The sequence below is a fragment of the Dermacentor variabilis genome, chromosome 1 (genome assembly GCF_050947875.1).
Source record: "Dermacentor variabilis isolate Ectoservices chromosome 1, ASM5094787v1, whole genome shotgun sequence".
NCBI classification, from domain to species: Eukaryota; Metazoa; Arthropoda; class Arachnida; order Ixodida; family Ixodidae; genus Dermacentor; species Dermacentor variabilis.
This window is the reverse complement of record NC_134568.1, coordinates 107832581-107860363: the sequence shown is the minus strand read 5'-3', so window position 1 is coordinate 107860363 and position 27783 is coordinate 107832581. Positions and strand designations below refer to the sequence as shown.

General features: G+C 44.8%; 1 protein-coding gene across 1 annotated transcript in view; it reads right to left on the bottom strand.

Annotated features, from left to right (window-relative positions):
• Positions 1 to 27783, bottom strand: part of LOC142582723 (alpha-L-fucosidase-like) — a 73994-nt gene that overhangs the window by 4977 nt on the left and 41234 nt on the right. The window contains exons 3-7 of the mRNA XM_075692703.1: positions 20858 to 20964; positions 19642 to 19772; positions 10952 to 11082; positions 10757 to 10854; positions 8986 to 9118 (exon numbers count right to left, since the gene is read on the bottom strand). Coding sequence (XP_075548818.1) covers positions 8986 to 9118; positions 10757 to 10854; positions 10952 to 11082; positions 19642 to 19772; positions 20858 to 20964 — 600 coding nt within the window. The remainder of the gene's footprint in view (positions 1 to 8985; positions 9119 to 10756; positions 10855 to 10951; positions 11083 to 19641; positions 19773 to 20857; positions 20965 to 27783) is intronic.

Here is a 27783-nt window from a genome sequence, read left to right as displayed (position 1 = left end):
GTAATCCGGCTCTGATGCCTTTAGGGCGACAACCAGTTACGTGCTGCTCCGAATACTCCAACGTTCTTTCGCGACCAGCGTTTCCAAAACGATGACGCTAGCACTCAAATGCACCGCCACTTCGATGGCTTCGGCCCTCTTAAGGAACAAAACAGCGCGGACTCTCGTGCAGTTATAACAAATAGTGATATAATAAATAACAAACAGTTATAATGAATACCAGCCGCAGCTCCCAGGCTGGTGTATCCCAGGCCTGTACCGCTCGAGCCTAACTCGCGCTGCGGTGTTCGACGCTACTGTCGTTCCATAAAGTGCTAACTGGAGATCACCTAGCTCTGATACAATCTACTTTCAGGTTTGCTGTCGAGTGGCCGGCGGTCACTCTCTTACATTTGTAGTTTTATTTCACAACTTTTTTGATTGAAAGTCGTGGTTATTTTTGAACCGATGTCTGTCTCCTCTCCAGACCAGAAGGTCTCCCTCTGGCCTGCTTCCATACCCCCCCTCAGGATACACCAGTGGAGCTGTTTCTTCGAAGCAGAACCAGCAGCGTTCCTGTGGCTTTGGCACCCACAAACGGGGGGATGATCCGCGTGAAGAATTCTAAAGCAATTCAAACTGAACTTCAGGCAGTCTCCACTCACTTCCAGCAAATCACCGAGATTCGTCAGTTTGGACGAGGGGAGATCCTCTGCTCTTCACCGAACCAGGTGCAAGATATGCTAAAATCTACTAATTTTGCCGTGCACCCGGTGAGCTGTTTCATCCCACCTCACTTAGCTTGCTGCAAATGCCCAGTCCGCGGTATAGATGTGAGCTTATGATAATGATGATCATGATGATGATTGGAGCTTATTGGCACAAGGGCCAGAAGTGGCCAGAGAGCGCCAAGGCTACAGATGTAAGCTTAAGAGCAGCAGAAATCTTAGACATTTTCTCTCCGGCAGGTGTAGTATCTGTGTACCGCTGTACACGGGTAATCGATAACAAGAAAGTCCCAACTAAAACAGTTATCGCAACGTTTGCAGGGACGGCTCGCCCATCAGAGATTAAGGTTTGGCCATTGATTTACAGAGCTGAACCTCTAGCCCCACGAGCACTACATTGCCTCACGTGTCGGCGTTTCTGAAACAGCGCTAACGGTTCCCGGTCAACCACTCGATGCCGTAAATGCGGGGATGAACATAGCGATAACAATTGTACATCTCAAGATGCATCATGCTGTTTGTGTAATCGAAATAATCTCGCTGATTATTCTAATTGTCCTGCAAGATCAAAGGAGCTTCAAGTGATCGAAATAATTGAAAGGAGACGTTGCACTCGTCGCCAAGCTCTTGCAGAAATTCAGAGCAGAGCACAGGGATATGCTGCAGTTACAGCCCACCAGTTGCTCAGCATGGACTCATCTTTTTCCCAGACGATCCCAAAATGTGATAGAAGAAGCTGTTGAAAAAGCAACAGAAAAGCTTCAAGCAAATTTGACAGACTCTTTGGCTGAAGTACTGTCTACGCAATTCTCTGAGATATCTCAATAAAATGTAGTGTCCAAACTCAGACCTCCTCTTTTGCTAAGTCCCCTAAATCACAACTGTCGAAATCGCTCCCCTCAGCGAGTACAGATTTAGCACAAGCTTCAACTTCACAACAATTTGATCAATAAGTTCACTCAGAACCAGAGTCGCTAGGCAATCAAAATGTAGACATGGACCCTCGGGCTCACAAACGCACCAGATATCCTAATAACAAATTGCCTAGTTCTCCTACTAACTCCAAAACTAAAGAGTGTGCGAAAGATTCTCTTAATAGGACGGACTTTTTGAAAGAAAGTATTTTGGAGCAAGCAGTTGCCACTGCTCGGCTTTCACCAACATAGGGTGCCTTAGGGTACTCCAATGGGATTGCCGGTCAATACTTTCTGCTACTACAGAGTTAATATATCCCATATCCCAAATACTCCCGATATACTGTTACAAGAGACTTGGTTGACAGCTGGTCATGATTTTCATTTTAAAAAAAACTGTCGTTGCTTTCGATCGGGTAGACCTTCCCGAAGTGGAGGACTGGCTTCGTTCATTTCATCTAAAATTTGTCATAGAGCAAAAATTTCATATCAGAATATATCTCCTGGATGCGAAATTTTAGTATTAGAAATAACACGTCCAGGCTGCGCAACGCTCTCTATAGCTAATACCTACTTCCCTGCTGGGATACAAGATGTCCGTACACTTGAGGTCACCGTGGACTACTGCAAAAAAAAAAAAAAAAAAGAACCGTTCGCGGGTGACTTTCATTCACATCATGTGGCGTGGGGTTTTCGCACAGATGCATCTGGGAAACGTTTATGGGATTGGGCTTCGAACAATTTTACTTGTTTAAATTCTAAAGTTGCAACTTTTGTTCCATGTCAGTCGCGCTCTGTCTTAGACTTATCATTTGCTAGCTCATGCTTATCAGTCTCATCTTGGGTTGTCGTTGATGACGCCACAATTATTGATCACCGTCCTCTATTTATGTATACTGTCAGTCCCTTAATTTCTTCAGATAATGAAGTACATATTTTTGTGGACTATTCAAAATTCAATAAAACGTTACAGTCCACGTTGTCTTTTTTATAGGTATGGAGAGAGACACTAAAGCTATGAGCCTTTGCTCGGTTTTGAAGGGTACCATAAAGAAATCTGAGTTTGTAGTATCGACAGCAAAAGGTAATTCTGGCTGTCCCTGGTGGAACTCTATCTATATGCACGGAGATTACAGACGCCGAAAGGCTGCGTGGAAGAAAATTGGAGTAACTATACGTATGCTGCAGCTGTGTTTAAACGAACAGTTTCATTAGCAAAGAATAATTAAGATGAAAAACGTAACAATATTTTATCGAAGAGTGGCAATAAAAAAGCGCTTTTTAGGTTTCTTCGTTTTCGCAAGGCTATATACCAACGCCCGTAAATATTGATTCAGTAATCCTATCGCCTAAAAAATTATCAGAATCATTGGGAAAATATGGCAGAGGATTGGAAATGCGTTTTACAGCTCAGTTACAATTGAACTTTGCCAGACTTACATCCGGGTACAATTTTATAAATGTAACGATTGAAGAGCTTGCTCACGTAGCGAGACTGCTACCTGCCTCAGCTCCAGGTCCAGCTGGTATCACAACGAGCATGCTAAAAATAGTATTTAACGTGTCTCTACATGACCTACTTAATATCGTCAACTTCTCCCCCTGCTTAAGAAACAAGGAGCGGCATTGCATATGGACAACATAATGCAATCGGTCATTGCATTAACATCTAATAAATTGAAACTAATAGAACGAGTGTTATATGTGCGTATATTGGTGTTTTTAAATGGTAACACAATACTGAGCTCATGTCGGATCAGATTTAGACCGGGATGCTCGATTTGGTGCGCGCACGTTGATTTGAAAGGACGCATGAAGCTTGCTCGACACAGGCGGCAGTATGCCGCGTTGGTGGCTCTTAATATAGTTAATGCAGACCACAGCGTAGAGCATGTCAGACTCCTGAATATTCTAAACAGCATGAATTTTCCTCCATATATTACAAATTAGATATATGAATTCCTAAGAGATAGAAAATTATATTGCGCCCAAGGCGGCGTTTACGTAGACGTCAAAGTATAATCAGTCCAGAGAAGTTCCACAGAGTTCTGTCTATCTATCTATCCTATCTTGTTTAATATTCCAATGAGTTCATTTCTACTGTATGATGACGTACAAGCGTATGTTTAAGCAGACGACGTTGCATTCTTCGCGTCAGCGAGTGATATTCCACTCACTGCAGAGAATATTACAGTCATATTTTTTCACTAATTGAAGATTGGCTTGAGAATCTTCGTATGTCATTAAATGTTAGCAAGGTTGCCTCGCTTGTATTTCCCTTGTAGGTTAATGTCTCCCTCCAGTACCACCAGGAAATAATCCCTCATCGTGTCTTTATTAAGTATATGGGCGTTATATACGATCCAAAACTTAGCTGGCGCAACCACATCGAACATGTTGCGTCTAAGGCAGCGCGCGCTGTCGGGATGATCCGCAAACTCGGTCAATGTCGCTCTGGTCTACGCAGGGACACTCTCATGAAGATTTATCGTATGTATGTTAGACCCATGTTGAAATTTGGGTGCGTTTTATTTTCTGGTGTGCCAGCATACAGGATTAACCACCTCGTTCTTCTAGAGCGAGAGGCTCTCCGGATTTATCTTGGTGTGTCAAAATTTGTTTCTAATAATATATTATATCAAGAAGCCCGATTACGCAAACTTGTTTGAAGATTCCGCATTCTTACAGTAAAAACCTAGTTAAACATTTACGCACCTTCATTGAGACAACCGCAGTATGTATTTATTAAGGAAGGATCTGCGTTCTTTGAAGAAACATGGACCCGTCTGTACAATTCGCAGGTTCTTGTTGTGCGAGCATAACAAGAAACATAAAATGTTCATATACGCGAGATCATTCCCCTCAAAAACCCATAAGTACTATTAGAATTGAATTTGACGACATATTTCCTTCCAATGCCAAACTCCTGCCTAGGCGGATTATATCTAGGCGGATTATTACAAGATAATTTAGCACAATTCAAAATCAATAATGTGATAGCGACGGATGCATCAATGTGTGACAAGAAAGCGAGTGTAGGCATTTTTTCTGATGCGCTATCCTGGTCGTATTCAATGCGACTTCCTGATTTTACACCTATATTTCAAGCAGAATTATTAGCAATTACTTTAGCTCTTCGAAAACTTCCTGTAAATTCTTCGACAGCTGTAGCAGTGACCGATTCGTTGTCAGTGTGCACAGTACTCACCTCATCCTCAAACAGTACACTTTTGAACCAAATAGAAGCATTGATCCCTTCGACGTTTGTCTGGTGCGCTTGGTACGGGCACCAGGTCACCGTGGTTTGTTTTTCAATGAAATGGCCGACGCACTTGCACGCACATCCCTACATGAACCAGTCGTATGTTCTGCCAACTTCTGCTTACATCACCGCGGCTAGATTTAGAAAACTACCTCTTTAAAAATACTCTGCAAAACAGACATTCGAAATATCACACTTAAACCATTTGCTTTACACTTGGGACAATCAGTGGTGTCGCACACGTAAATTGGAAATCTCCCTCACAAAATTACGATGCCGTATTCCAACTATAAATTTTTATCTACACACGTCTGGTCTGGCGCTGTCCTCACTGTCTTTTTTGCAAAGAACCTGAAACCATTGATAATTTTTTAATACCCTGCCGCCGATCCGCAATTAAGAGAAAGAAATACTTCGAAATTCCATTCCGAAAAATCAGGCATTGCTATAAACACTGAAAACATTCTCTCCTTTGCGCCAACTACATTGTGTTTTAGCCATATATGAACGTATGCAGGGCCGTATGCGAGTTCCTTGGTTACACAAGGAGAATACCTAGTTAATTTACTTATTTATTATTTTACAAATTCAAATTTACGTTAATTTACTGATTTATTATTTAATAATTTACAAAACTCCAATTAAATTGAGTAAGAATTATTACCTTCTAACTTGCTCTCCTTTCAAAAACACACGTTTTCCTATATCCTTTTTCCATTTAACCGCCGGCGTCTTGGCCTATCCCCCGTAGTGGGTACGCGCCATTGCATAGGAAGCAAGCAAGCAAGCAAGCAAGCACGCAAGCAAGCAAGAGATAGCAGCAACAAGACGGTTTTTGTTGGGTTCACTTTTCATTGAAAAACTCCCGATACAGCTTTCTGTTGCTCAGTACATGCTACATAAAAATGTTTTTCCGAGCATGAAAGAAGCCCGTGAAAACACGCAAAGTGCCTCGAGCGGCCAGTCGCGCGGCAATCTTGTGTGCAATAGCAGGCTTCTTTCACGCTCGGAAAACACTCTTATGTAGCACGTATTGAGCAACAGAAAGCTGTATCGGGAGTTTTTCATGTTAATCTACAGTTTTCTCATTGACACTTTTCATCTAGTTATAATATTTGAGAAGTTGTTCAATTAATTAAGACTAATTATTTAATTATGCGGAATACAAACATAATTTGAGTATCTCCAAGCGACGGCAAACAACATTACCTTGGTTCTGTCCAGCTATGTGGCATTTGCATATTTTTAAACTCTGGCTAAAGTTAGCTGGGACATCCTGTATACCGTGACGCGTTAACAAATGCTGCGGTCGCATCCATGTAAATGTAGCTATTCAAAAATAGGGCCGCGGCTCCTTTATGTTTAGTCAGCCAGCCATGCATGTACGCTGCCTTAACCTCATAGACATGCTCACGTGACAGCGACGCTCAGAAGCCTTGGTTCGTCGAGACCTTCATTTATTAAAGGGCCCCTGAAACGGTTCGGACAAATTTTGTAGACTCGTGGGGTACAGCTTAAGTAGAACATTCGCACCACAATTTGAGTGAAGCGTTACGTATTAATGGAGCTACAAGCGATTAGAAGTTACCCTCCTCCCCATCCACGCTTTTCCTCCTCAACTCGTTCGCCGAGCGAGCGGGGCTACGCTCCGCCTTCACTGGTCCTGCGTCACGATGCGACGTCACATCGTCCACTTCCGTTTGTTTTGGAGCCCGCCCCCGCCCGCGCGAGACCTCTCCGCTAGCCGCTTGGCTGTCGACCCCAAGCGAGAGCTATCGAAGCAGCGTGCGTTGCGAGCATTCTGTCGTAGCGCCGAACGTGTCTGGTATTTCGTTAACCACAGGCAAGCTGGTCATTTCGGCAAATCATTGGAGGCATAAACTCAAGCTGATGAAGGAACTTTGGCGTAGACGTACGTGAGCGGCCTGATCGGTCTACACGGTCCAGACACTTGTTGGCGCAGCGCTTAACCAGCCAAACAAAGCGCTAATATTGCTCTAACCAAGTGTAAAACATTTTAAACATTTATAAAAACAACGTGTCGATGATTACACTCCTGCGAAAAATACGCACCAGCAGCAAAGAATACGCTTCGTTGCTGCTACTGTGTATGGTTGCGCTCTATGCCACCAGGTGGCTGCACCGTGCAGACCATTCACATTTGCCCTTCTGCTCATCTCGGCTCATCCCGTTACGGCACAGTCAAGCGGCCAGACCCTGTCCCCTTGCGCTTACGTTTGCCCTAATACGGGACTCGCGAAACGCTGTTGCGTTAGTAATCTTCCGGTGTAAAGTGACGGCCACAAACGCGCAAATCCTGGCGCCGATCGGATAGCGGTAGTCCGATGCGCAGCAGCCAGTTCGCTCGTACGCTGCCTTGCAGAGGGACACGATGTCGCAGCTTAACATATTGCCAGTCGCTACGTTTGCAGTCCACAAGGCAACAAAGTCGAATCATAGTGCTCGCGAAAAGACTGAGACCAACTGTGACCGCGGAGCTCTCGTCAAAATGGAGTACGTTGTAACACAAGCAGACGACACTTGCTGTGTGCCGGAAGTGCTTAATGTACTGAAAAATTGTCCTTGTGCATTCTCTTTATGTTACTTTCTTTTCATAAAAACAAATTAACTAACATTCCAACTATTACAAAGATTATTTGTTTACCATAAAGTTGGAAAAATTATCGATCACGCGCCCTTGTCAGCCAATCGGATAGCTCGCCCCACTGACGTCGTGTGGGTGATTTCGGTCATATGGATAGGGGCGGCTTAAAATTCCGCCGAGCAGTGCGCTGCGATCGGCAGCGATGTGCATTTTTAAAACCTTATAATAAATTACACGCTTTACGCAGAGCACTTAGATGTGTCAATTAATGATCAGAAGGACCTACTCTAACGACTCAGTACGTTTGTAGAAAATCGTCAAAAGCGTTTCAGGGTCCCTTTAAGGCGAAAGCCTTACGCGGCTCATGGGACTAAAATTTGTCCATCCGGCATTGTGACACCATAATTCAATGACACCAAAATTAGGGGTCGAGCTCTCGACCTTTGGTGGGAGTCGAACCCATGACATTTGGTGTTAATTAATGCGAAGGTAATTGACAGTTAATAAAAATAGAGGTAGTTAGGGCACTCGAGCCCACGACCATTGGCGGGAGTCGAGCCCCCGGGCTTAGGTGGGAGACGAACCCACGACCTGTAGTGTTAATCAAGGCAGAATTAACTAAGGTACACTTAATTAATATATAAATAAATAGAACACTCGTATCCGAGACCCTTGGTGAGAGTCGAAACCACTTGGAGATATCGGCGGACCGGCGATTTCTCCGAGTTGGATTCCAATTGCCATCGTGAAAGTCGAGAGTCGAACCGCTACCTTTGGTGTTAATTAAGGTGAAGTGAATTAAGGCACAGTTAATTTAGGCATAGTTAAGGTATACGAACCCATGACCGTTGGTAGAAGTCAAACCCTCGACCTTTGGTGGGAGTCGAAACCACTTGGAGATATGGGCGAACCGGCGACATCTCCAAGTTGGATTCCAATTGACATCGTGAAAGTCGAGAGTCGAACCCACTATCTTTGGTGTTAATTAAGGTGAAGCTAATTAAGGTACAGTTAATTAAGATATTGTTAATTAGAGCACTCGAACACACGACCTTTGGTGGGAGTCCCACCTGCGACCTTTGGTGTTAATTAGGGCGGCGTTAAGACACAGTTAATTAAGGTAGGGTTAGTTAACGCAGTCGAACCCACGACCTTTGGCGGGAGAAAACAAGTAATAGGAAGCAACAACACGTTAAAATGAAAATGTCAATTAGTGTAATGAATGCCTCGTGAGCGCGCATGCTTTCGCCTTCACCCTGTTTAGTGTATGCTGAGTGATTTTCAACTTTTTTTCTTTATTTCGAGGTGAAAAGCGCAAGAAAGGAGGAAGGGGGAGGGGTATAGGCTTTTAGACCAAATTCCAAATTTCCAAATTGAGGGGTGTAAATTTCGGGCGGCGAGTCTGTACCCGCACAGCGGTGAGACCTTCTAACTTGTAACGTAAAAGCGTACGCAGAGTATAGTGTATGTACTATACGCAGAGTACACGTTTTGTACCTGATTGATTCGACGAGTGTTTTGATGAGCTCCTGTATCGAAAGCACGTCGGCCAGGGTAGCGTCTCTCCTGTAGCCCCAGGATTGGCGGTCCAGGGTCATGCAGTTCTCCCACTTGTGCGGCTGTAGCACTCCTGCGCATTCAAACCGCCGCTGCTTGGAGTTCAAATTGTTAAACATGTCACCAGCACAGATTTGAACGGGACCCAGGTAGAGGACACAGAAAGCACAGACGCTGGGGTTCAGATGCGTGTAATGCGCCAGGGGCACTGAGCAATCAGCAGAACAAAATAGTAGAGACGGCGGTGACTTAGTCGCCTGAGCCCGTCATAGTAGCGATCTATCGTCTGCTGCTTTTTCTGTAACCGAGAGGTATAATATGCCATATAACATATACCATATATGTCATATGGTATGCTATACTTTACTGTACTATTTTACTCTATACTATACTACACTATACCATACTATACTGTACTATATGATGTATGTCCATATCTCATGCTTTATTTTATTAATTTTATTTATTTCAAGTACTCTCAAATCCCGAGGGCGTTAAAGAGATGAGTGGTCGAAAATAGAAATACATAAGCATTCAATTTAATAAAAAGCATGGTTAAGATCAGATTTGAAGTTGTTACAATCCGGGATAAGAGCGATGGAAGCAGGAAGGTGGTTGCAGTCGACATTTGTCCTAGGGATGAAAGATTCGCTAAACCAGTTTGTATGACAAGCAGGCATCCCTACCTTAAAGCTGTGGGCTGACGTAAATGAAATGTGGGCAGGGGGAGAAAAAATAAAGTTTTTTTTTTTTTTACAGCGAAGCTGGTAGCCTCTAGTTGGTCAGTACTTTCTCGTGTCCGCGTCCGTTAATAAAAATGCGGGCCGATCCCGGAGGTAGTGAAAAACCGGGCCTATCCGCGGCGGAGGTGAAGCAGGCTTCAAGCGCTCAGCAAAGTGAAGCGAAAAGTGCATACAATCTTTGGAAACATGCATACAACATACAGAACAGCATTCATTTCAATGAAAAGCAAGCACAAAACAAGAATGCAAACCAAATATTTGATGACCAGCCCGCGAAAAATGAATGCATTTCGTCGGACACTTTGAAAATTAATGTCGGAACTGGTGCTGTCCAGATAATTCGTTCCAGTTGGATACGCCGTGCGAACTCAGCGGCTATAATTCGTAGATCGAAATATGTGGCATAAATTATTCAATTAAAGAGTTAATTTGAGTAATTCGGTTAATTACTCAATTAAACATTTTGATTTCCTGTACAAGTTTTGGCCGCCTCATCGAGTAATTTAGATCAATGGTTATAATTGTGCTATCTGCTATAGGCAATCTTTAAAAAAAATGGTGCAGCTCAAGAACACCCTGTATTGCGTGTTCTAATATTTTACGAATACTTGTTAATGAGATCGGCCGGTAATTATTAGGCGATTGTATACTACCTGACTTGTGGACCACACGATGTTTCTACCATTAGGTCTCCAGCTGTCGGATTCAGCGTGTTCGGTTGTCACATATTTTTTTTTCCTTTCCGGTTCTTACCCAACATATAATTGTTCTTGCCACATGTTCTTACCCAACATGTCCAGACGACAGATGCCGGCTTTTTTGCTCAATGGGCTATTTGGTGCTTTCGTATCAATAACATGAAAACGAACCACACACCCTGCACATGCAAATGTAAGGCAGTGAAAAAAAAAACTGCCAGAGAACGAATTGAACGCTGGCTGTGGCCAGCCGGGTTTCTTAGCTCTTGCCTGGATTGTAACGGTCGTCGCACGTGAAGTATCCGCCGTGATGGCACTGGCAGCCATTGCACCAGCGGTCGTTAGTGACCACCGTGTCTCGGACAGGGCTGCGCGACAGAGAAAGAAGCGCTGTGTCGCCTACGCAGAACAACACATCGCGAAGCCATGACAAGACATCGTCCTCAGGCGCGTCTTGTCTACTACCTGTCGTTGTAGAGCCAGGCCAAGAACTCCCGGCTCTTCCAGTATTCTGCGGGTGCAGGGTCGCCGTCCGACCAGATGATCTCGGGCTTGTACCGCTCCACCAGCTCGTGCAGCTCGACGAGTGTTTTGCCCTGAGGAAAAAGCGCGTACGTTTAGGTCAAACCGTCACACAAACGAGAGCATGCCTTGAGACTCTCGCGAAAGCAATATAAGACAAAGTTCTCCCACGTGATATCAAGTTTCAACGAGGAAGGTGAATGTGAAAGTATCTCCGAAAGTGATCGCTAGAGAGCCTGCATACGCGTGCGACTCCGGACTATGAAAGCTGCATAGTGGTCGCCCGAGAATACCGCCACAGGTGCAGCCATCCGTGACTATACGCTCCAAAATCAAGCCATTAGACTCATAACACTCAGCAGCTTACCATTCAGTGCAGAGTCATTACTAAGGGATTATTACATACAAGCTTAATCATTTCCCATTCCTTACTACGTTATACAAATCAGATTGTTGAAGTAATAGCCAGCAAGTTTCCTCACCGTTAGTTCAACAGAGAGCGTCTTAATGCCTGCGCCAGAATTGAACCCTAAGAAAATTAGCAAGAGAACCTTGCCACGACATTTCTGCAGGGAATATCTCTGTAACGAATAAATGAATGGAATGTTTATTACTCACTCCTTGACAAAAGGGGGCGTAAAAGGAACGCGGGAGAAACGGTGTATGGAATTTTTCAAACGCCGCATACGACTAGGACTCAGTCAGACAAAATCGAAAAGCCCGAGCAGCGTTTATTTCTCTCTTATTAAGTTTGTTGTTTAGAAAACAGTTCATTCGTAGTGTGATGAGTCTGCGTATATTTGACATTACCGAGTTAAAATTTAATCTGAGGTTTTACTTGTTTTAAATATTTCCCTCTTTATCTTCTTTCACTTTTGAGTACAGTGTCGCACTATTTTATGTGTATTATAACTGCTATTTTCTTTGAGGTTCTCAAAATGTGTTGTTAAGCAGTCCTCCGTTCGTTCTTTGACCACAGGACCTCTTTCTGTACTTACAATATGCTTCACGCTACTGAAACAAACCCTAAAGAAAACGTGGTACATTGCAGATGGCTGTGGCTACAGTAGGTCGTCTTGAGAAACTATGAATATTCTTTGTAGTGCGCTTAATTAGCTAATTAGTTGGCATCGATTATGTTAATTTTACTAGCTTTAGGGCATACGTTTTACATGAAAATGTTGTGGATAATAATAATATTTGGGGTTTTACGTGCCAAAACCACTTTCTGATTATGAGGCACGCCGTAGTGGAGGACTCCGGAAATTTTGACCACTTGGGGTTCTTTAACGTGCACCTAAATCTAAGCACACGGGTGTTTTCGCATTTCGCCCCCATCGAAATGCGGCCGCCGTGGCCGGGATTCGATCCCGCGACCTCGTGCTCAGCAGCCCAACACCATAGCCACTGAGCAACCACGGCGGGTCAAATGTTGTGGAGCCATGTGCTGTACATGAAAAAGTTGTGGAGCATGTTCAGAAACACCGGATGCAGTTGTTTCCCCTTTACGTACGTAGTTCATTTTTCCACCTTTACAGAAATTCCATGAAATGTGACGGAAAGGGAGGACGTCACTATGCATTTAGAAGGGTAGCCGAAAGGCTACACCACTTTTTATCATTCGTTGTAGTTTGCGCTGTCTTTCTTTCGCACACATCGATATATCAGCTCGTCCATATTTCATCTCTCCTATACAATGGGTAAGAATACACCGCACTGGGATGAATCTTTAAGTGAGAAAAAGTACGATTGGTACAACGTAAGGATCGCCTTTCGCTCGATTCTATACATTTCTTATCAACCACCGTTCAAGGCAACCCGATCAACGTGAAAGCGTATAACTCATTCCAGTGACTAGGCGCGAAAAGGATTAGCATTGGAATAGAATTGTAACATATTATACCGACATATAGATTGGATTATTATGTGCTCTTGTGAGGATTGGGGGCGGGGGGTGCTGCTGAACTCTTAATAAAAGAAACTGCGTCAACAATTGCTAGTTTGTTTGCGACGTTTATGACAGCACCTTACCATGGGAAGACGCTTTGGTGCTAGAGCTTAGACATTTTAAAGCACCAAATGTTTATAGGCGGTGTGAATCTGGTTCATATAGCCACAGACTCTCGTAAAACATCGCTGATTTTGTTGAATCCCGCCGGTCTCGTACAATCATCCAGATTTTCCCAATATCGAAGCGTCGTCAAATGCAACGTTTTTCACCGATTCTCAAGTCTAACGGAACAGGGGAGAGCATAGTGAACAAAAAAAAGCAGAAAAAATTACGGCAGAGCGCATCTTGCGATGACTGTCGACGTTAATGCGGTTACTATTCAAGCAGCGTATAGCGACACACCGTACTGCCGCCGCCGAAACACATCATGCATAACGAAAGAAAAAAAAAAGCCAGCAGAGTTCAATGATTCGTTCGGCTTTGAACTCACTGCGACGCCAGCAAGCTGTCCTCCCATGATGCTGATGATGCTGATGACAATGTGTCTTGTACAATATCACAAACACTGTGCGGGATAAGCCACGAATTTGGTAGTATGATAAACGAACAAAGGTATATGTAAACGAATATATTAAAGAAACATATCATAAATAAAAGAATAAATTGGAAGAATGCTGTCAGCCGTGCACAGATAAGAATAAGTAGAAATAACTTAAAATAATAATGGCAATTAATGTAAATGGTAGGGTTGAGGTGAAGGATAACTTAAATTTTGAATAATAATAATATTATTATTAGTGGTAGTAGAAGTATGACTTTGTTCTTTTCCTATCTGAATTTTATAATTTAATGAATCATAAGTAAACTAATCATGAAAGAAATGGGAAGCGTTAATGGGGTAATCATTTTCTATCGCATAGGTAATATGGCTCGGGAAACGTTCCTGTGAATGTATCCCAATACGGATTGTCCAAGAGAGAGTACCACAGAACTGCATAAAGTCAGCCCGAGATCACGATGCCCAACTCCTTAAAGCATTCTTTTTGTTAGCGGAAAACAGCCTGCACGATAAAAAAGTGATCAATTCATTCCGGCTTATTGCATATTCGGAATAAGCTGTATGAGGGATACAGCGAGACCCGATTTGTGCAAGTAAAGAACGGCGTTGGCGACTAACCGTGCTGTTTAAAGCAACATAACCGCCCAAGCACTCCGTACAGATGGTTAACCAGCGAAGCTGAAACGTGCAGCCCCGGTGTTTATCGACGGCTTAATCCCGATGGTTCATTAAACGACGGCTTGGTAGGCTGCCAGATCGTCAGTATGCAGTTGCTGCTTGCGCTCGGCTACACGAGCCTACTCTTGTGCCCGGGCTGCAGCATCGGCACGGCGTAGACGAGCTCGTTCCTGGTTCTGCTCGCGGCGTTGCTGATCGAAAGCTGCCTGCTCCTAAGGAGTGCGTATGACGCGTGGCCTACCCATTTCGGAGCCGGAGAGAAACTGCTGCGCGCGCACACGGCTGCGGCGGAGAGCAACGACGTCACTACTGGCACAGCTAATCCAACACCACCTAGATAGCACAAGGCCTTTTCACTCTGATCTATGACGTCATGTAACCTGGCCCGACTGCCATGAATCTAATGAGGCTGCTCCCGAGTAGGCAACAGTGATTTTGTCGTCACCGCTTTCATACCGCCAGCCTTGCCAATGGAAATTTCGGGCCAGGTAGCGTGTCGTCATGGATCGGAGTCGACAGGCCTTGTGCTATCTTGGTGGTGTTGGCTAATCGCCTCTCTCTCTCTCTCTCTCACTCTCTTTATTTTCACGCATGCGTATGGGGTTGCGCTGGAGGAGTTTTCGGCGCACAGGCGGCCGACAGACGGACGAACGGACGAATCAGCTAGCCATATACAGCTTCGCTGTAAAATTAAGCGATGGGATACGCAGCGCAGCTTTATAATTGAAACTTCAGATTGCCGGGCCACCTCCATTTTCTCAAAAAACATTGGTTTGGTTTGTTTATCCTTCAATTGTGAGGCGGCATACACACTGCGGGGGAATTGGCCAGAATTCTGATGGTATTAGCGAACAGGCTTAATTCTTACTAAAGACAAGAATGTTCGAGGAAGAAATGAATGGAAAATAACGTACGGAGAATTTCCCCACAAAATCGCATTGAAACAATTACAAATTCATCCACGGAGAGAGGATACTCCAAGAGAAAGTCTGTCAGGAACTAAAGAAAAGGAAAAATAAGACCAAGTTGTCTAAACCATGCCTCCAAAATGAAGACTCCCCTGAAGAGTCTCCCCGGCCGCAGAAGAACACAATTACTAGAGCTCAATAATGTTTTCACTCACTCACTCACTCACTCACTCACTCACTCACTCACTCACTCACTCACTCACTCACTCACTCACTCACTCACTCACTCACTCACTCACTCACTCACTCACTCACTCACTCACTCACTCACTCACTCACTTACTCACTCACTCACCATGATAGCCCAGTAGCTATAGTGTTGCACCGCTGAGCTCGAGGTCGCGGTTTCGATCTTGGCCAGCGAGGGACGCATTTCGATGGGGCAAAATGAAAAAAAAAAACGCTCGTGTACTTAGATTTAGGTGCACGTTAAAGAACTACCAGGTGGTCGAAATTAATCCGGAGTCCCCCACTACGGCGTGCTTAATAATAATATCGTGTTCTTGGCACGTAAAATCCCAGAATTAAAATCCTTAAAAGGCCCCTCACCAGGTCTGGCCATTTTGAGCTGACACGCTCAGAGAATACATTGCGCGATAACGATCGTGTCTGCAAAATAGTACATCGCTACGCGCCGCGGAAAGATCTCAAATTTCAAACCGAACGCCGTTTTTTCTTCTCCTCGCGGCCGCCGCGCTCCAAGCCGTACTCGTATTCTTCCTTCTGATATCTCGCTTTATAAGTATGTGTTCTAAGGCAACCTGATCTCGCTTCGAAAAGTAATGAGCTTCCCTTTGAGTTATCATAAATTATGTCTTTCCTGATTTCGGTTTTTCCTCTTAAAGGGCCCCTCACCAGGTCTTGCCATGTTGAGCTGGCTAGCACAGAGAATACATTGCGCGATAACAGTGGTGTCTGCAAATTATTACATTGCTATATACGCGCTGCGGAAAGATATGAAATTTCAAACCGAATGCTGTTTTATCTTCTCGCGGCCGCTGCGTTCCAAGCCGGAGGATGACGTATTCGTGTGCCTGCGCCTACGCACTGGTGTCCGCAGTGTGACGTCGCTCGTGGGTACACGTGAGTTCAAAAATTATTCAAGACAACATCTGTTATCTGTGCGATCTGTTGCTTGAATTGACAAATTGAAGTTTAGAGAAATAATAAAACACACAAACGGAATGTCTGCATGTTTTTTGTTTTACTTCGCACCGAAGCAAGCGAGATGTACTTCCGCTTCGTCTGCTTGTTCCCACGGTCGTGCGGTCACGTGCGCAGGTACCGAAACCATGCCATTTTCTACCATGTTCCAGCGCGTGATCAAGCTCTGCTATCCGCTTGTTCTGCCTCAGTATTCGTGTAGCACTGAATTATACCACTAGTCATGTTTCCTTGTGCACAGCGCGCAAAATCGCACGACAAAACATAATTGCATGGCATTATAAGACGAAAGAAAATGCCAGTTCCCCAGTTCTATTTCAATTTTAGAAAGAAGAATTTCATTGACATTACCCTTGACAACGACGTGGGCGGTCGAAGTTTCGTTTTCGCTAGACTCTGCGCTGCCCGCGCTTTCGCGTTTCAGTAGTTTCGTTATCGCGTAGTGTTGCGGTGGTTTTGCTGGCTCGCGAAACTCACACAAACCGCAAGCAGCAGAGAATTTCACTTCCATGTGATGTCGCGGGATGCTCGAACGGTCCAGCGGCGAATCCACCGCCCTATCTTGGCTCGGTTTTGTCCAAGGCCGCGCGTTTGCGTTTCGCGCAAAAAACCATGCCGCCGTCCCCGACGGCAGCAAAGGGCGGTGCCGGCGTATGCAACGTCACCACTCCCCGGTTGGGTGGCGGGAGGTTTGAATTGCGATAAAGCTATTCGGACACTTCAGATGCAATTTTCTCGTAAACCAAGTCTTTTCTTGGCACGAAACAAGCGTTGCCAGGTTTCTGGAATTGTATTTAGACAGTCCCCGTCGATACTATTTGCCTTAGTGTCCCTTTAAGTCTGAATAAGAGTCCACTGCAGGTGAAGTGACATATAGTCACGGCATATTCATTACCTTGGCTCACAAAAATGTTCGCTCGCTCTCGTGATTTGGAACCCCACCTGTTTCAATTATTTCCGAACCCGCTTTTGGCGGGACACACGTACCCTAGTTGCTAAGGCTTCTCTTATAGTGTGTCTCCTCCCTTTCCCGCAACCTGAGGATGGGCGTAGCCTCTCTCCGGAGACTTCGAGCCAGGGTGGTTTGTATATCTGCCACAACCTAATCTTGCGATTTTCTCTGAGAAGGGCATGAGAAATGTACGACGTGTTCTGCTCCCGGAGTTTGCACCGGATGCACATCATCTGCGTGGAAAAGTCACCTAGGGCTGTCAGATGAAGTGACCAACCTGACAACGATGCACAGTGGCTTATGGACAACAAATTGCGAGACCCTCCTGTATCTGTATGAAACTGACACAGCGACAACGAAGAGGATGCGTGAAGTGACGATTTCTTTTGGAATGTCTGTCACTGAAATGTTTTGCTGAAAGCGCGAAGAAAGGCGGTAGCGATGATGACGACGAAATGAGGAGGAAATGGTTTCGGCGCAGGAACATTTTGAAAAAAAAAATGACAGTCACTTCAGCATACGGCAAAGAGGGTGAAGGCGAAAGCCTGTGCGTTCAAGAGACATTCATTAAAATTACTTGACACTCATTCCAATGTGTTGTTAGTTCTTATTACTTATTTTCTCCTACCAAAGGTCATGGGTTCGAGTGCCCTAATTGACGCTTTCTTAGTTAACTGTGCCTCAATTAACTTCGTCCTAATTAAGACCAGGGGTCATGGCTTTGATTCCCACTAAAGGTCGAGTGTTGGAGTGCCTTAATTAACTCAATATTAATTAAGTTGCCTTAATTAACTCTGCCTTAACACCAAAGGTCGTGGATTCAACTTCCACATAAGCAGGAGCCACATAAGCTGGAGGGTTCGACTCCCACCAAAAGTCGTGGATTCGAGTGCCTGAATTAATTCTAACTTAATTAACTCTGCCTTTTTTGCATGATGAACGGCATCGTAGCCACCTGGGGAAGAAGGTGACGACGAACGCTAGAGAAGTGACACGAGCGCGTGTCCGCGCGAGTCGTGCTCACATGACTTTCTGCACCGCATGCCACGCTTTCAAGGCCACCGTCTAATGAAGCATTTAAGGCTTTCGCCTTAAAAAAGATATTGCATGACGGCTAAGTATTTAGGCACAGTGAGATGGTGACGGCAGTGAACGTCATAATACAATTGCGGAAGTGAAGCCGGCGATTTTTCAAGGCACATCAACTAAGAATCAGGAGATTAGCACCAGCTTTGGAAAGTCCGTTCCTTGTGGCGGAATGCATTGGGATCCTACCTAACACTTTCCGAGACAGCCTTCCTTACGCAATGTGGGACCAAACTATGTATTAATACCAGAGCGCGTCGTGTCAGATTTTGGGAACATGTAACCATGGAGACTGGCAGTATTGTTAAGGTCACTGTATACTAAATGGAAATGCCTTGAAAACTGAGCGACTTGAATTCCACAACTGCAACAATGGTCCTAAAGTGATTAATAATAAATTTTTTTTAACTAACTCCCATGAATTATGTTCTGGTGGTTAGCACCCAAATTATGTCCGCAATTGCTGTGAATCTTGGTCACTAAATTTATAATTTGTCTCGAATCCATAATTCTTTATAATTGATGTTCTCATCACTGAAGGATTTGGGGCTGTATATTGAAAAGATTGTTTTAGTTTAATTCTATTAAGCTTTTTGCATTCGTCTCGCCGAGTGGCCGATCCTAGCGACAGCGGGGGAGCGGCTTCGTGCAAGACTGTGACAAAGGCAAAAAAAAGAGGGGGGGATATTATGTTTAACGTCCCGAAAGACTGCAATGGTTTATGGGGGAACGCCATAACGAAGTGCCGCGAATTATTTTAGGTACCGGGTGCTTCTTAACACGCGTTCAAAGAACAGTACGCAAGACGCTTTTGCTCCGGTAGAATGCGGCCGCCGAGGCCGGGGTACGAACTCGCGACCTCGCGCTCTGCAGCATTACGCCATAGCCACTGAGCCATGCGGTGGGTAAGAGCAAAGAAATGAAAAAAAAAATAGAAGAATCGTTACTTAATACGGCCCATACACTTCCAAATGCGAAACAGATGAATATGTCTTTGTGCGTCCTTTCTTATTAATTTTAATATAGTTCTTTGTTTCTCTTTCAGTACTGATTTATGAGCGATAAATCCTTCGCGTATCATCATACTAGAAACAAGAGCTCATTTTCCTTGTTGAGTCAAGTGCGTTCCTCTGTCGACCATGTTGCAAACTGCACAAACCTCACCAAGCTGCATGCCTTTCTATGAAAGAGCATGACTGCGCGGATAACGTGCCAAAAGAAGGAAAAATAAAGAGAGCTGGGAAACGTGAACGAAAGTTTATTTCGGTGGCTCACCTCCGAAAAATAGCTGGTGGTAAAGTTGTTACTTTTGTCCAGGAGAAACAGAGGATTGAACCATTCGAACAGAGAATGGTAAACGCCGAACACAAGATCCGTCTTTGACCGAATCGCTTTGGCCAGGTCTCCTGCGAAAAATATCGGCTTCTTATTCCAAGCACCCTCGAAAAGATTATACATGCATAGAGCGCTCGAGTGGCAGTGCGGAGTCTACATTTATTTTGCACTGACACGATTGAGGAGGTGGGATATGGCCCGCACAGCAGCGCGCCAGACTCCATACAACCAGGTATAACGGAGGCGTGCAATTCTCACCCTATATAGGCACTATCTGGAAATGTATATTAAGTACATTTTCTACCTCTGCATCGTCCATCGATCATGCGTCAATGCGCAAACATCGCAACTACTCACGTAGTCAGGCCGACTTTTCGCTATTTTTACGAGGAACAAACTCCACGACCGTTCGCCTGACGGGCCTGTGAAAGACGGCGGTTACGTCAATGCATATGGTGCTGTGATGTCAATCGTCCACACAGACACGCTTAATGACTATAGTAGTTTATATTGCGAATAAATGACTGCAAACTAGTTTCATCTACGCCGCGTCATACGTATCTCTTGATACGAGTACTATCTGTCGCTAAGGTTTCGAGGCTAACGCGCTTGGAAGCAAAGCCACCATAAAGACGTGTCGTGATGTTACAGCTACCGGCTTTCGGCCTTAGGACCCATGGCTCTGCATTCGCGAAGCCCGTACAAATTGCTACTGACGTGTATGGCTTCATATTTGCACTGTCGTAGGGCACGCGGCCATTGGTACCTGTGCGAAAGATATGCAGGTTAATGGCGAAATCATCAAATTTCAGTGCAACGCGAGAAAATTGTTGTAACAGTTATATTGTTCTAGCATGGATAAGCGTCGGACTAATCCTTTTCCCGGTGGATTCACAAAGCTGGTGCAACAGAGGAAGTTGCACTATTGTTCCTGGCTGAGATGACGTTGGCGAGCAGAGCCGTATACCTTCCAAGCTGGTAATGATTTAAATAGCACAATTCACAAACTCCGCATTTAAAGGGGGTCCAACACAGGTCTGCGTTAATTATTCTGCCATTTTCTTCCGGCTGCAAAAGCCCGTCATAAGTTGTGATGCGTATTTACCATTCCCAACATCCGAGTCAAACCTCGTTAAAAAAGAACAAAAAAACATACCTACTAAGTCTCTCTTTGGCCCAACGTCCATCGCATTCCAGCTGAAGCTCACGTTTGACGGCCACAAAGTGAACCCTTCGTGATGCTTTGTAGTGAGAACAACGTACCTGCCAAGGAAAGCGATATTCGACGGGCCTTATTTCGACAATATCTGCTGTATGCTGTTAAAAGACACACCACACTCAAACATGTGTTCCAGTACAACACCTATTGCAAGGCTTCCATTGTGCTGTAAAGCGCACGCCTAACGCATATGCACGCTGAGGCTGCCGTGTGGATGCTGCAAGCGCAGCAACGAGTTTTCACTAATAAAAATTAAATTGTTGGGTTTTACGTGCCAAAACCACTTTCTGATTATGAGGCACGCCGTAGTGGGGGACTCGAGAAATTTTGACCACCTGGGATTCTTTAACGTGCACCTAAATCTAAGTACACGGGTGTCTTCGCATTTCGCCCCCATCGAAATGCAGCCGCCGAGGCCGGGATTCGATCCCGCGACCTCGTGCTCAGCAGCCCAACACCATAGCCACTGAGCAACCACGGCGGCTAGTTTTCACTATTCCATACAAGGGAATGTGTTGAGGCCCTTGCATATCATTCACTGATGCATAGGTGCCGACTACGGTGGGGCTCCGGGGCCGGAGCCCCCTCCGGAGTTTTCCGGGGGAGTGGGGGAGGCTGGCCTCCTCCCCGGCGATGACGAAGCCTACCTCTCCCCCCCCTTCCGCCACACACACACCTAAAGTGTCATTACTAGAGCTTTTTCACCCACATCATTTCAGGTTTCTTTTGACTTGCCTCAACCTTTTCACTCAAAATTTTATTATGGCTAGTACCTTACTACATCATTGTTGGCACGGACGTGCATGACTTTTAATTCATACTTTCGCTTTATTTGTGCAAATCCTGACAATAGGAGGCCAAGCTCATTAGAAGCACCAGCGGCGGCTACCTCATCCATATTTTCTCACTTCAACATTGTTTTAAATTTATATATTCAAATATATACACAGGACAAATTTCATTATATTTTTGAAAGACAAGGAGGTAGCCAATTAACAATTATTTCTAAAGGTATGGATAGCCTATGCTTAGAGAATGAATATGTTGCTGTATGTTCACCTCGCTTCAAATTGCTTTGCGTGCTTTCTTGACCCTGAAAAAACCTACAGACTTCAGTGACCCCTTCGGCAGAGTCTTTTATCAACGGAGTGGGAAATGCACGTGAATGATATGTGTCTCAGTATTGCTGCTCTTTCCAGTAAACAATGCTAACGACTCACAAAAACATTTCTTATAATTAATAACATTCATTAGGGATTGAAACATCATCACTTGCATAAAGAGGTCATAAATATATACAGGGTATCCCAGTGAACTATCATACACGAAGATTTAAAAAAGAGCAATGCATTACTCGAGGAAAATCTAGTGCATATTGTTTCCTGTACAGTGGAGTAGCTACCAGTAGTTTTTTCGTTACTGAGATTTAATTAGGTCATCGTAATCAATTATCTAACTCGAGACGTAGTATCCTAATTATTAAAGTGTCAATTAGGCATTTAGAGGCCCAGCCAATGGACATCTGACTGCGGTATTTTCAGCGACTTACTAATTGCGTACTATTTTTTTACTATTGATAAACAAACCCTGCGAAATATGGAGAATACCACGTGACTGCGCTCCCACCTCCATTAGTGTTCCTGTATAACCCTAATCATAAAGCAGCGCCCTCGAACATGCTCCCTCTGAGTTAACCAGGACAAAATAAAGGAAATAAAGAAAAACCTCGTGATCGAGCTAGCGCCTCACCTGCCCCGCCCTGGCCGAAGTAACACGTCGCGTTTGGTGTTAGTTAGAAACAAGCTGTGATAGTTGTTGTCTTAGTGTAGATAAAGCGCACGGATGTTTTTTTTTCCACGAAACCTATCACCACAAAAGCGAATTGACAACGTCAGTGCAAATGTTTAAGGGTGCGTTTTGTTTCGTCCCAGTCGCCATGACTTTCTCTAATGAGTAGAAAGAAAACATCCTTACACTAGAAGCATAGCGCGGGAAGGACGATCGACAAAGACTAGACAGGATAAGCGCTTGTCCTGTCTAGTCTTTGTCGATTGTCCTTTCCGCGCTATGCTTCTAGTGTAACTATGAATTACCAACCAGCCCAAGCCTATACTCTTCTGAACGTCATCCTTGCCTTGGGATCTGCAAATGGCAACAAGAGGAAGGTCGCAAATATATATCAATCATGGAAGTGTGGTGGTAGACCAAACGCATCGAGTACCATCAGAAATTATGAAAACCTGAGACAAACCGGCAGTTTCAAGAAACAGCGGCGGAGGACTCTATCTTTGAGTCATAACGTAGGTACGTATGCTCTACCATTTATGACCTCAAAACCTCATTCTAGCGTGCGGGACGTGGTCACCTAGGTACCAATTTCCAAGTCATCAGTTTGGAGGATTCTAAATGACGGCCTTTCAGCTGTACCACCTGAACCAGCACCAATGCGTGGAAGATAGGGGCCTGTAGAATCGCCTAGATTTGTATAATTGGGTCCTCACAAAAACCGATGCGTCACCGTCACCGGGCTGGATCTCGCGCTCCTGAGTACAGGGACCAACTGTTAACCTACAACGAAATCACCAAACACTATTACTTAGGGCGCAGGGTATTCCCCCTGCCACATTCTGAATTAAATAGGCCACAGGCGTTTACATTAAGGCTTCTGCAGACACGAACGTACCCTAACCCGGTCATCATGAATAAAATTAATCCGGGCTGCGGGGTTTCAGTCTGTTGTAGTAAGTGTGGGGGTTTGCTCGATTTTGAATACATGCTTTGGCGCTGCCTGGCGTTGGCCGGTGATGGTTCTCGAGGTGAACAGTGGTGGCAGCGGATGCTGCACAGTGAAGTGCTGGCGGACCAACTCAGGGTTGTCCAGAGGGCCTGTGTGACGGCAGAGGGGCTCGACCTCTCTGTACCGACGTGGGAGCGGCCCGTATCAATCCCAGCCTGATCCCTCAGGACCTAAATAAAGTTCTTCACACCATACCATACCGTACTTTTTGAACAAGATCACGGGCACAGATGAAGCCAATTTTCGCAGAAAAACGACCAGGTAAATTTGCATAATGCAGACTATTGAAGTGATTCCAATCCACACTGGTTAAAGCGCAATCGGCACCAGTATCAGTGGTCGTTCAATGTGTGGTGCGGAATTTACGCCAGTGCTATAATCGGTCCTATCTTCAGTCACACACTGACTGGACAGCGTTACGTGGACGAAATTCTTTAAGGAGTGGTTGATGAGATTCTCAGCGAAGTCCCGCTGTCATATGGTCCACTTACGTGGTATTAGTAAGATAGGGCACCAGCACACAACAGAAACTGATCACGAAACTAGCTGGATGCGACTTTTCATGCGAAATAGATTGGAAGGCACGGGCCTGTAAATTGGCCTGACCTCTCTCCATTCGATTTCTTTCTTTGGGGTTATGTGAAAGATCGTGCTTACATGATCAAGACGGTCGTCAGATTAGCTCAAGGCAAGGATAACAGATGCCTGCCGTAGAATCCCAGCGTCGGTCATGAAGAAAGCCACTGAAGATGTGATAAAGCGGACTCAGTATTGCGTAGCTGCAGGAGAGCTATTCGAACACATCCTCTAGGCAGCAGCTGGTGTCCAATGGGGCTTACTAATTAATATATAGTAAGGGCACACTGAAATCTGATGTTTTCTGGTTTTCCTTTCTTCTTTTTTCATTTTTCTTTTTTGCAAGCATCCCGATTGCCAATTCGGCTCATTTAGAAGTTGTATATTTTCCTTCTTGAATGTGTCGGTTTTTGCCTTTTCTCTACACATGGGCCGCTTCTCGGTCTGTTTCTTTCGCTTTTATTTTTGCCACGAACCTGTTTTTGCAGGATGCGTACACTTTCATGAAAAATAAAACCGTGACTTTAATTTGGTCCGAAGCAGGTTTCTGGCGCAAAATATAGCTGCGCGCGCACTCTTTCGATGCGGTGCGAGCAGAGCCGGGAATTTGAAACATTCCATGCCTATTCTATTGCATTTCGCTTTTTGTGCGGGGTTAGAGCGGTGCTTCGGCCGCATTATCAAGGGGCTTTTGTTATCAATGTGATCAGTCGGCCTTGAGAGACGGATGTGCCGTAGAAATGAGAGTCTGTACCATTATCAAGGTGATGCGCTGTCTCTTTGGGTTTGCGACAGGCAATGTTAGGAAGCTTTCAATCAGCTTATTTGAGGGCACTGCTTTATGATGTGGTTTGGAGCGCAGTCACGTGGTATGTTTCTCAATTCGTGAGGCTTCTTTGCCAATCGGAAATAATTCTACGCAATTAGTACGTCGCTGAAAAGACCGCAGTTAGATGGCATTTGGGGGTGTCTACAAATGTCACCTTGACATTTTGATAATGAGGACAGGACTTCTCGAGTTAGATAATTAATTGTAATTACCAAAATAAATCTCAGTAAAAAATTACTTGCGGCTGGAGTAATGCTACTGTTTTTTTTAGTCTTGGTGCATGATAGTTGGCGCACCTTGTATAATTCACTCAGTAACCGAAATGAGGCCAAGCCAGATTCACCCGAAATCAGAATCAACAGCAGACATGCGCAGCAGCGCTTATACTCGGACTCACAGAAAAAGAAAAGAGAGAGAGAGAGAGCGACTGCAGTTTCGCCGGAAAGGCGAAGCAATATTAGTGATAGTCAAGTATACGACAATTACGCGAAGGAAGATTACACCACCGATAGACGCCAGATTCTTGATGGTGGGAAAGAACTCAGGCTGTGAAACCGAACTGTCTAGTACTATCAGGTCTTGCAAATTCTCATATTCTCCTACAGGTGACACACACACACACACACACACACACGTGCGCGCGCGCGCGCGCGCACGCACACACACGCGCACACGCACAGACACGCGCGCACACACACACACACGCGCGCGCACACACACACACACACGCACACACACACACACACACACGCACACACACACACGCGCACGCACACACACACACGCGCACGCACACACACACACGCACACACACACACACACACACACACGCACGCGCACGCACGCACACACACGCACGCGCACGCACGCACGCACACGCACGCGCACACACACACACACACACACACACACACACACACACACACACACACACACACACACACACACACACACACACACACACACACACACATGGAGTTCAGAAAGCTGGTCGGGCCCCCCAGCCCCGCCCCTCCCCCTGAAAAAGATAAAAAAGCTTTCCGCCTATGCACTGATGAATACTCTGTGGGTGCTGTCGTACGCGCGTCATAAGCATGTGACAAAAATATGTAAACATATCCTCTAATTGCTACGCCAATTACTTATTTTTCATTGGAATTTCATTACATTTTTTTACGGATGACGCAAACAAACATGCCCGTTTGCTATGTATAAACACCCTATGAGAAAATGTATTGTGGCACCACAGGTCTTTACCATTGCAGACCTTCCTCGTGCAACAAAAAAGTTACGCAGTAAGGTTGCATGTTTTTATATCACTATATGTGGCTCGGTGGCGAAACTGCCTTGGATATACAAGCTATACTTACAAGTTGTTAGGGTTAAGATTCTGAAATGTGAAGCATTTAATTAAAAACAAAATGTATTGGTGGCGGCAAATGCTAACGAACTTAGGCTGACGTACTGCCAGCCTATTGCCTGCCCAAGAAAAACAAAGAACTATGGATTTAAGAAATGTGAGCCACTATTGCCATTGAAAGCGGCTGCAAACAGGACGACTGGTTCATAATTACGTCAAGTGTAACTCCATCGAGTCTACGTGTTCTTTGACTGATGGTCCCATGTGTTATACGACTATGCTACACTTTCACTGTTCTGCAAAGGCGTCTCGAGTCTTGGCGCTCGCGCTCTTGACCCACAAAACCTGTTGTTCGGAAGTGCTGTTCGCCATTGGCCGATAGCCCTCACTGCTATACAGGGTGTCCCTCGTAACTTGAGCCAAACATTAAAAATATGCGAATGCCACGTAGCTAGACAGAACCAAGGTAATGTTGTTTGCCGTCGCTTGGAGATACTGAAATTGATTTTTTTCATTCCGCCTAATTAGATAATTAGTCATAATTAATTAATCAACTTCGCAAATATTTTAATTAGATGAAAAGTGTCAATGAGAAAATTGTAGAGCGATATGAAGAACCCGACACAGCTTTCTGTTGCTCAATACGTGCTACATGAAAGTGTTTTTCCGAGCATGAAAGAAGTCCGCAAATACACAAAAAACTGCCGCGTGACTGGCCGCTCGAAGCATGTTTATTTCGATTTGATGTCCACTCCAAATGACGACGAAAACTTACTCAGAGAACCACTGGGGCAAGTGTGCAATAAAATTTAGAAAGGACGTTGGGCATGTCAGGGGTGGATGTGTGGGCAAAGTTATAGATGCGTAGGGTAATTTGGCACATTGTGGTAAATTATAAAGGAAGAGAAGTAAACTTTATTGGAGGCGTTAATTAGTGGTTAAGGCGCTGTCAGAGGAGCTAGCGTGGATTCCATGTGGCCGCGACGCGGTTAGCCCACTCCACCAGCATGACTTGGCATTCTTGGCCTGGGAGTGTGGAATCAAGTCGGATGGTAAATTATCAAAGTTGATTTAATTGCGCTTAGGTACTCTGTAGGACGTGAGACTGGTTAACCTGCCTTTCCTTACTTCTCTCTCTCTCTCTCTCAGAGAGAAAGAGAGAGAGGGAAAACTATCACGTTTCAGAACTATCATGCGTATCAAGCTAAAATTTGGTAGAAATAAAAGCATACGCATGCCTTGAAAGATCATTGTGGAGAAATTGCAGTTGTAGATGATTTAATGGGGATGGGGGACATTAG